At 34.9% G+C, this 9,952-nt stretch overlaps 2 protein-coding genes across 2 annotated transcripts; both read left to right on the forward strand.

Annotated features, from left to right (window-relative positions):
* The first annotated feature begins 952 nt into the window (after positions 1-952).
* LOC132185962 (photosystem II 22 kDa protein, chloroplastic-like) lies at positions 953-3,058 on the forward strand. Its single transcript, XM_059599789.1, has 4 exons — positions 953-1,254; positions 1,343-1,456; positions 2,307-2,550; positions 2,653-3,058. Exons 1-4 carry the CDS (start codon positions 1,039-1,041, stop codon positions 2,895-2,897), a joined length of 819 nt encoding a protein of 272 aa, XP_059455772.1. The 5' UTR covers positions 953-1,038; the 3' UTR covers positions 2,898-3,058.
* Positions 3,059-6,444: 3,386 nt separating this feature from the next.
* On the forward strand, positions 6,445-9,558 carry LOC132192356 (uncharacterized protein At4g08330, chloroplastic). Its single transcript, XM_059607674.1, has 2 exons — positions 6,445-6,770; positions 8,882-9,558. The coding sequence occupies exons 1-2, from the start codon at positions 6,688-6,690 to the stop codon at positions 9,276-9,278; spliced, it is 480 nt and encodes a 159-aa protein (XP_059463657.1). The 5' UTR covers positions 6,445-6,687; the 3' UTR covers positions 9,279-9,558.
* Positions 9,559-9,952: the final 394 nt, after the last annotated feature.

The raw sequence follows: 9,952 nt of genomic DNA on the forward strand, positions 1-9,952 counted from the left end.
GTGAGACCTAAGAGAAAATTCCAAGACATGTTATTTTGTCAAGATCCTTCATGCATCTTGATGGCCGATTCATTCCTCGATGAACACAGCTATGGGGGACAGTTTTGTAAGTGGTTAAAGTATTAATTAAATGATTAAATTTATATTTGTTTTATTAACTTAAATTTTTAAAATAAGTAATGATTTAATTTAGTGCGAGAACAAAATGTTAAGAATTTAAACTTTAATTTCAATTAATATTTTTCATGTTGAGCCTCAATTATCGAGATGAATTCGAGCCACACGTAAGGAGAGTATTAGAATATTAATTAAATGATTAAATTCATAATTTTATATCAGTATCGGGAGTGATTTAACTGAATTTGGTTCGATAAAAATCTTGGAGGAAACTGCATTTACCCTCCCTAACTATTATATTTTTTTTGTAATGTCTCATTCTGCGACTCAAAAAGACAGACATTTTTTTATATTATAAACAATGAAGAACATTGTTGTCATTTTGAGTTGTGGAAGGAGAATATTGTAGCACTAATAGTAAATTAGGGAAAACATTAAAAAATACATTAATTGCACAAAGAATAGTTATTATAGGAGGCAAATGTAGTTAACCTTAAATCTTGTTCCCTTATATTCTTGCTTATAAACAAGAAAGAAAAGTTATAAGTGAAAATATAATATATTTTTTCTTTGGCGAAAATGGTTTTGTCAAAAAAAAAAAATTCCATTTAAATTCTTCTTTTCTTTGAGGCACATTGGGCTGGAGTTTACATGGCTGACAAGGGAGTCCACTTATCTTGTTTTGCGAAGTTGAATATGAGAGGTTTTTGTGCTTCAAATGAAATAGGATTCACTAGAAACGTTATCTTCAAAATACTACAAAGTACACAGAGACGTGGGCACTCTAGTTGCCCGTCATTAACTCTCACACCATATCCACATCTCTCACCATATGAACCTCAAAAACATTTGCATTAAAAGAGAGAGAGCACAAGTGTTTTGTTTCCTCACTGTCAGAAAAACATCAAACCAGCTGAAGCCATGGCTCAAACCATGTTGCTCATGTCTGGTGTTTCTACTAGCCATGTGGTGGATCTGAAGAGAGACACTTTACTCAATTTCCAAATTCAAAAACTAAGGCCCAAATCCTTCTCTCAGCTACTGCTCCCTCCTCTTCCTACTGATCATTCTTCTTTATCCCAACCATTTACCACTTTTGCTCTCTTCAAATCAAAAACCAAAGCCCCTCCCAAGAAGGTTTTCGTCAATCTCCTTCTACCAAGCTTTACTTTCAACAAATGTATGCAAGAGTTTTTCCTGATTGTAATTTGCTTTCGTTTGCTAGGTTGTAGTGCCAAAGCCAAAGGTTGAAGACGGCATCTTCGGCACCTCCGGGGGCATTGGCTTCACAAAGCAGAATGAGCTCTTCGTGGGTCGCGTTGCCATGATTGGCTTTGCTGTGAGTATAGATATAATATATATACCCTCTTTTTTTCTTCCTCTTCTTCTGTAATTTACTTGCAATATGCTGATTTGTGTTTGAGGAGGAAATAATGGAGCTAGACTAATTATAATTAACCATGATGTAGATTTTGTTTTGCAGAATTTAATAGATATTTTTACAGTATTATTGCATGCTACATCTGAAAAGGATATATATGTTGATATATATACTCTTGTGTGAGCAATGTGCATGGTTGATTAAGTAATAGAATCCCATATGTATGAAATAGTAATAACAAGAGTGGCCGATTAATATAATATTGTTGAATCCATTTTAAATTAAGAAAATATTGTTCTAACATATATAGTGTAACTGAATAATGCTACTATTCGTACTAATTTATCACACTTATTTTATATTGACTGATGTGACTTATTTTAAGTGATTATGTAAAATGGGTATGTGAGAAATAAGATTGGTATTAGAAAAGTATTATTTTAGACTTAAAAGAAGGAAAAATGCTAATGATCATAATTACGGGTTTCTAGTGATAAAAAGACGTTGATTTGTGTCCTTCTAGGCTTCTATCGTGGCAGTATATAAAGAAACATAAAAGGAAAGAATGGAATTAATATATATATATATATATATATATATATATATATAAAGTATTAATTAAATGATTAAATTTATATTTTTTTACCTGAATTTGGTTTCACACGTACTTGTTCGTGTTAAGTATTGAAAACTCAAGAAGAAAAAGAAATGTCAATCAACAACAACAAATGTAGAATGATCACTACAATAGGCATGGAGGTTTTCAATGTCCTGCTTTGTTAATGTTATGATATGCCCTTTTGTGCAGGCATCCTTATTAGGTGAAGGAATCACAGGGAAAGGAATTCTAGCACAATTGAATCTGGAAACTGGAATCCCCATCTATGAAGCTGAGCCTCTTCTTCTCTTCTTCATTCTCTTCACCCTGCTTGGAGCCATAGGCGCTTTGGGTGATCGTGGTAAATTCGTTGATGACCCACCCACAGGTCTTGAAAAGGCTGTGATCCCCCCTGGCAAAAGCATCAGATCCGCACTGGGCCTTAAAGAAGGAGGTAATTTGCCACTCGAGCTATAATACACATTTACTAAAGAACTTGAATGTTGATTTAATTTGGTATCATTATAACATATTTGGCAATGGTTTGAAATGCAAGGTCCGTTGTTTGGATTTACAAAGTCAAACGAGCTGTTTGTAGGAAGATTGGCTCAGTTGGGGATTGCTTTCTCTTTGATTGGAGAAATTATAACCGGGAAAGGAGCTTTAGCGCAACTAAACATCGAGACAGGGCTTCCCATCAGTGAGATTGAGCCACTTGTGTTGTTCAACGTAATCTTCTTCTTCTTTGCCGCATTGAATCCTGGAACTGGTAAATTTGTGACAGATGAGGAAGACAATTAAGTAGGTGCTAGCTAGCTACTTGTGCAATTGTAAGAAGCTTTCTTGAGTTTCTTTGATGTAAGAACAATAATCTCGCCCTCTTAATCTTCATGTTCTATTTATCTGCAGCTTCGGTTTACAAAAACAGAATACGTAATATAAAGTTAATGCTTTCTTTTTCAGCAACACTTTGGATATAAATTTTTTCATGTCTTCAATACAACCTTTGACGATCTAGGATCCCGACATTGACTATAATATAGAATTAACAAAAGTAGGTACGAACAGAAAACAATCAGCTAGGTTGTTTCTCCAAAGCTGGGAATCCATGGCATTCGAGAACAGAGCCAGCCAACAGAGCATTGTTTGTGAAAGTTTAGGTTGGTCGGTCCCATACATCCCAACGTTTAGATTTTGACCACTCATTGCCTTATCTCGTGCTGGTCGGCGCAAGATTTAAAGCAACACCATCCAATTAACTAGGGCTGGCAATTTTGACACGACCCGCGAACCCGACACGAAGTTAACAGGTATTAGGTTTGGGCTTATCGGGTTCGGGTCTTAATCAGGTCTACCCGATTAAGACACGATTAAATTCGTGTCTGGCGGGTCGACCTGCCAGACACGTTTAATAAATGGGTCAGTCGGGTTTGGCGGGTCACTCGGGTCTGGCAGGTCAATCGGGTCTGGCGGGTCTCTGGTGACCCGCTAGACCCATTTAATTTATTTTTTTTTTTAAAAAAAAAAAAACATATGTCTAAGTTCTAACTAAGTTAACCGTTAACCCTAACACTTACCGACTCACTCACGGCTTCATTTCACTCTTCACTTCACGACTTCATAGTCTTCACTTCACTGGCCTATTCCTTGTTTTTCCGTTACTTTTTCTATGTGGGTCTATATATTAAAACATTATCTTTTAAATCATTATTTATATATTAAAACATTCTCTTTTAAAACTTTTTATTCTTCTTGGATGGTCAAGATAAATTTGACTAGTCCTTTGGCCTAAGAGATCCCTTTATTAAATTATTTTTTCCAATTTTGATCAAAGTTTTTTTTTTTTTTTTTTTTTTAAGGGTCGGGTCGGGTCGTGTCTACCTGATATGACCCGGCTATGCTAAACGGGTTAAGCGAGTCATGTTGGGTTACCCGGATATTTTTCGTGTTATAATCGTGTCAGACCTGCTAACCCATTTAGCTAAACGGGTCGTGTTCGTGTTTTGGGTAATCGGGTCGCGAGTCTTAACGGGTCCTAATCAGGTCTACCCGATTACCCGTTTTGCCAGCCCTACAATTAACTCACGTATTACTCTTACTTTATATTTATAAGAGTAGTTCAATCAAATGTAAATCATGTCTCATAAAGCGGATATTACTAATTCGAATTCTCCTCTCTCACATGTCAAAAAAAAATTACTCTTACTTTATTGTTAAATTTGTTTTAAACTGTTCATGCCACATGAACTACCCGTTCACATTTTAGTAATTTACATAATAAGTATCACGTGATTTGTTGTGTCAATTTGTAAACATAATAAATGTTTAAAAAAAGTACTAAATAACACTCTGATTGTTAATTTATTTTAAAGAGTTGTTTGTTAATATTTTTAATTCATAGAGATAAAACAAAAGTCACTGGAAATATATCGGCAGCTAAAATGGAGGATTTGATCGCGGGCTGTGTCAATTTGTCCATAATCACGTAACCTTAAGGCAAATTTAATTGAGAAAGCAAAAAGATAATTTTAATGCATTATATATCGATCCCACGTAGGGACGTGGCTGGTTATCATATGATGGCCATTTCATGATTCATGCACCCCACTTTCTTAAAGTCATATCGTGGCCAACTAAAAATGCTTTTTTTTCCAAGTTTCAACGTTAACAAGTTGAAAAAGGACACATGTAGGGTGTACGTAACACAATACCATTAACACTTCAATAATTCATTTCAAATGCCTTTTGCAATGATCTGGCCGGTAATGAGTCATTATTAGTAATTCAATTCTGTTAAATAACATATTTTAAATAATACGAATGAATTTATAACATATATTTTATATAAAACATTAAATAAATACCTTAAGGATTTTACAAAAAAATCTTAATTGATGTATTTTTTTTGTACAAGCTTTCTAGATGGAGGTTATAATCGATCTAGACTCTAGAGCACTTGTAAGTTCAATAATAGAGAGATATTTATTCAAATTTACATAGATAGAAAAGACTAATCCGATAATTAAATCAATCTCTATAAGAATTCGATAACTTTAAATTATTCCTAGTCGATTAAGTTTATGTATTCTTCAAATTTGAATAGACTTATCTAAAGTTATCTAACGAGTTAAACAATATTTTAACTTATTAATGTATACATTTGAATAGACCATATACATAACTTATTAATGTATTTTGGGAGGGTTTTTTATTTTTATTTTTTATTTTTTGGTTTGAAAAAGTATTTTAACTTTTAACATGAGTTTTATGCATGTTATTATAAATATTTGATATTTTTAGTTATTTGTTAAAATATTTATCTCGAGAACAAACTACAAAAGACAAAAATAAATGGATAAACCTTCTATCAAGTCCATCTGCAAAAGTGATGTTTTGCAGCATCCAATAGAAGGTGTACACATCAATTAGTTACACATAATAGAATAGGAACAAAAACATTGAATTTTTTTTTCTCTCTCCCACTTTCTCTTCGTCTCTCGTTCATCTTCACAGAAAATTTTATTTCCTCTTCTTCTCTTTCTCTCTCACCATTCACCCACCACATTCACTGTAGCCGCACTAGCAACATCCACGGTTGGATCACGGCAGGCGGCAGCCCTCTCCGGTAGATCCCTTTAAGGTGATAGAATCTCTAAAGGGTTAACATTTCCCATCTAGGTTTTAGTTTAGAATAAAAAGACTAGTTTTGAGACAGAAAGTGGCCAGAGAGGGTGACCCACGGCTGGGTCGTGGGTCACGGCTAGACCCATGACGTGGGTTCGGCAAGACCCACGGCATGGGTCGGTGTGGGTCTTGCCCATGTCCTGGGTCTAGCTGGACCCATGGCGTTGGTCTGGCCTGGGTCTCGCAGGCTAGGGTTATTTCTCTTTCTCATTTTGATTTGGTATGGTTGTTCTCACCTTTTTTTTTTTTTTTTTTTTTTGCATTTTTCTTAAATTGATAATGTATCACATGGTAGTTGGAGACTGTAAAAAGGGTGTTATCAGGATGAACCTAATAGTAGGGGCCCTCAAAATAAATAGCTGAGAGAAAGAAGAAATAAAAACTTATTAAGCTTAATAGGTGTCGTTTATCATAGTCTATTTTGAAATAATATATAGGCAGAGTTTGTTTTTAAAAAACGTACTATTTTAAATTCTAAAACTTAATTATAAAAATTAATAAAACATTTAATTATATTTTTAAAAATCACGTTTTTAAATAATAATACATTTTAAAACTGCAAAACGACATATGGTTAATCAAAATTGAGTCAAAATCTCCGTGTTTCCGTTGTAGCCCACGTCAGACGGTCAGAGAGACAAAAACCCAGCTCTTACGTCTTTCATATGATTCCACTCCGCTCCCTCAGAGGCTCTTCCTTTCGTCTACTCTCTCTCTCTCTCTCTAGAAACTGCTTCGTTTTGGATCCGAATAGCGAACTCGGGTCGTTAAAGTCACCCGGACCAGCCGCACACGCGCACTCGTCACCTCTGTCTCTGATAAACCGTGCCTTCGAGAGTGGGGTTTCTTAAGTCGGTGACCGTCACCGTCACAGCCCGCGATCAGAGCCATTGGTTTCGCGCATGAGATGGAGAAATCAAACGGCCATCACCATCAGGATTCCATATCTTCTTCTTGCCCTGCTTCCTCCCGCAGAGACGTCTCTTACAGGTCCAACCCCTCTCTGTCTCTGAATTGCTTGTTCGTTTGCACAAATTGAATTGAAATTCTTGATTTTTATTTGATTGGGGTTTGTGACAAGTTATAGCGACGATCGTATCGGAAGCTTGGATGTAGAATTACCAAATAATTAAGGAAAGTTTAATCTTTGGAATTAAAATGAAAAAAGTACTTATTGATTGACTTTGACTATAAATTTATTAAATTTGTTCTTGCAAAAAAAGGGTCGAACAAATTTGGTATTTCTTTCCATTATAGTTAACTATTAACCTCTTCCGGGAGTGAATTGTATTGATCGAATTTATTTGGTGGCTGCACATAAATTTTGTGCACTTACTTTGATATGTATCTGTTTGAATTAGAAAAGTTACGGCAAATTCCACTTTGATAAGTGGGTTGGAGTTTCATTTGTGATGGGAAATCCTTCATTGAGCATGAACAACATACTTCAGTGTTTGATATTGTTGAGTATTAATTGAACAATTAAATTTACATTTTTTATCAATTGTTTTAAACTTTTGAGATAAGCGATAATTTCACAGATATACTATAATTGAGACTGAGTCCATAGTTTTAAACTTTTGGGTTAAGGTTAATTAGTAAGGTGGTGTCGTCCTATCTTTTGCGGTGATTTTGGAGGAAAGAAAATGATAAAAGTTTTGAAGACATTCGTAAAATGTAAGTATTTATTTTTCAAAGTTATTTATCGTTGGACAGCTGCTATAGATTGCAATATGCATAGTTTTCATGACTTTCTTGGCTTTGCTCTTTTAATGATATTTTGATGAATTATAAGTAATAATAAAAAAAGTAGGGGCTTTTGCTCGAGGCAGAGTATAATAGTTGTGATAGAGGCTTACATGTCACTTGAAGATTGGTTGGTTTTTAGCATCCCCACATTAACTATAAATAATTTTTGTTATAATATTTTAGTTAGGATATAAAAATTGAGGTTATTTTGCCTAGAATTGTCCACTTGTTTTGTAGGTTACTATAAATCACAAAATGGAATGGTTCCTCGTTTAAAGGGGATGTTCATTAGGCGACATCTATCTTGTATAATTTGCACAGTATTTGATGATCAAGACTGACGCAATTACTATGTAGGATGCTAGTGTCATAAGAATTATCTTTTGATATTGTTTCTCTTTCATCCTATCCATATTTAGACATATGTAATCAAGGAAGGGATTGGATTGAAAAAAGTCATATTGAGTGCTCCCCCGTCCTATCCCCTTATTGGCTTAGTGCTTCAACTTGCCGCTACCCAATGCTATTGGATTTGAATGCACATAGCCTTTTCATTTAATAAAGGGGTTCTTAACTGATACACCAAAATGATTTTGGAGGAAAGGACAAATAGAATCATTTTCAGGACATTCTGGTAATAGAACTAAACCATCATAACCTCAAGGGGTTGGCCTAGTGGTTGAGGCTTGTAGTCTTGGGGAGTTTTACCCCTTAGATCCCAAGTTCAAGACTTGCTAGGTGCAAGCTCTCCCTTGTGGCCACATTCCCTGGTGTAAAAAGCCAGCAATTTACCCTCATCCGTGTAGGGAAACTTCTGAGGGTGCGATGCACGGGTCCGAGGTTTACTCTGCAGAAGTGGGTCCGAAGGGTTCTGCCTTGTTAAGGTTTCCCGTCATAAAAAAAAAGAACTAAACCATCCTACAAATAATTTGAAATATTGTCTTTCCTAAGGTTATGGTTGCTACGTTTGTTAATACTTTTTAGACGGTGTTTTATGTTTTAAAAAAATATTCTAATGTGACTAAAGGTAAAAGTATTTTTGAGTGTTTTGTGTTTTTTTGTTTATTAATGTTTTTGTTTTGAAAAGTGAAAAAGAAACAGTGTTATCGAACAAAGCTGATATCTTTATTTGTAAGCTCGTCTCAGTGAAATCATCGAAGTTTGATCGGTTTTTATATTCTGATCATCTTGTTTAGGATAACTCCTATACCCCTTTTCAAGCTGTGAGGGACCCGATCTATTCTTCTGTGGTTTTCGGTTGCTTTTGTCTTTGTTTTCTTGTTGTATATGCAAAAAATAAATGTGATGGTGGTTCTTGACATGGCATTGACGAGATAGTCTCTTTCATGCAGCTGTGGTTCTTGTGGCTACGAGCTAAACCTAAGCTCCTGCAACCGGAACACCTCGACCATTGGCTCTAAATATGGAAAATCTATAAAGAGAGGGATCATATCTTTCTTTAACATTGACGAGAGCAGATTTACTCAGGTTGATGAAATCCAATGCATACCCCACCTTTCTAAGCACGCTTGGGGCTTAATCCGCCGGAGAACCAAACTTCTTTGCCGCAAGTGTGGTAACCATATTGGAATTGCTTACAATGATTATACTTCATCCCTTCCACTTGTAACAGATGGATCGGATTCTTCGACGGGCAATGAACTTTCAAGTCGCAGAAAATATGATGTTAAAATCCGTGCTTTGCAGCCCTCGTCTTCTGAAGAATCCGGCGTTCCGCTTTTCATGTGACATACTTGAGCAAGCTTGTTTATATGTTCTTTTCCTGTAAAAGTAATATGATCCGCAGCAACCAAGCCTAGAATTTTCTTGGAAGAATATTAATCTAAAGTTATTTTCCTTTTGTATTTGTTTTGTGTTTTGCCCCCTTATTTTTATTGTTACTTGTACATAACAGTGATTTTCCGAAACTGAAACTATAAGGAATATGGTGTATGGTTGATGTGGTTTTGGTTGAGAAAATTTTGTTAAAAATTTCCAATGCTCAGTTAAGCCATTAATTAGTGTGATATTTTGAAGTTATAAGATTGATATGAGTTTGGTGGAGCACTATAATTGTTTTTTTCCTGCACGTCGGATGAGAACAACAAAGAAAGGACATAAATTTCTCCCAAACTTGTTTAGAAGAAATTTTCTTCAACCTACTATAATAAGTGCAAGTGTCATCTCTCATATGTTTTGTTTAATATTTTAAAAGTTAATTATTGCTATTCTACTAATCGAAAAACCTAAACATTAATTATTTAGAAACCCAAAATGTTGAATGACACTTGTCACTTACTAGAGTAGGCTGAAGAAAATTTACTAAAAACTGAAAAATTTTTGTCCAGAAATAAATGAGAAAGTTTAAACGTCATTCTCCATAGAGCAATATCAGCTTTTGCTTTTGCCCGAATTTGAAATCG

This window comes from Corylus avellana, chromosome ca1 (genome assembly GCF_901000735.1).
Source record: "Corylus avellana chromosome ca1, CavTom2PMs-1.0".
In the NCBI taxonomy this organism is placed as follows: Eukaryota; Viridiplantae; Streptophyta; class Magnoliopsida; order Fagales; family Betulaceae; genus Corylus; species Corylus avellana.

Excerpts from the sequence above, each read along its gene's own strand:
- LOC132185962 (XM_059599789.1), top strand. The coding sequence starts at position 1,039 with ATGGCTCAAACCATGTTGCTCATGTCTGGTGTTTCTACTAGCCATGTG. Across the intron at positions 1,255-1,342 it reads CCAAAGCCCCTCCCAAGAAG|GTTGTAGTGCCAAAGCCAAA; the intron begins GTTTTCGTCAAT and ends TTCGTTTGCTAG. Across the intron at positions 2,551-2,652 it reads ACTGGGCCTTAAAGAAGGAG|GTCCGTTGTTTGGATTTACA; the intron begins GTAATTTGCCAC and ends TTGAAATGCAAG.
- LOC132192356 (XM_059607674.1), top strand. The coding sequence starts at position 6,688 with ATGGAGAAATCAAACGGCCATCACCATCAGGATTCCATATCTTCTTCT. Across the intron at positions 6,771-8,881 it reads CGCAGAGACGTCTCTTACAG|CTGTGGTTCTTGTGGCTACG; the intron begins GTCCAACCCCTC and ends TCTTTCATGCAG.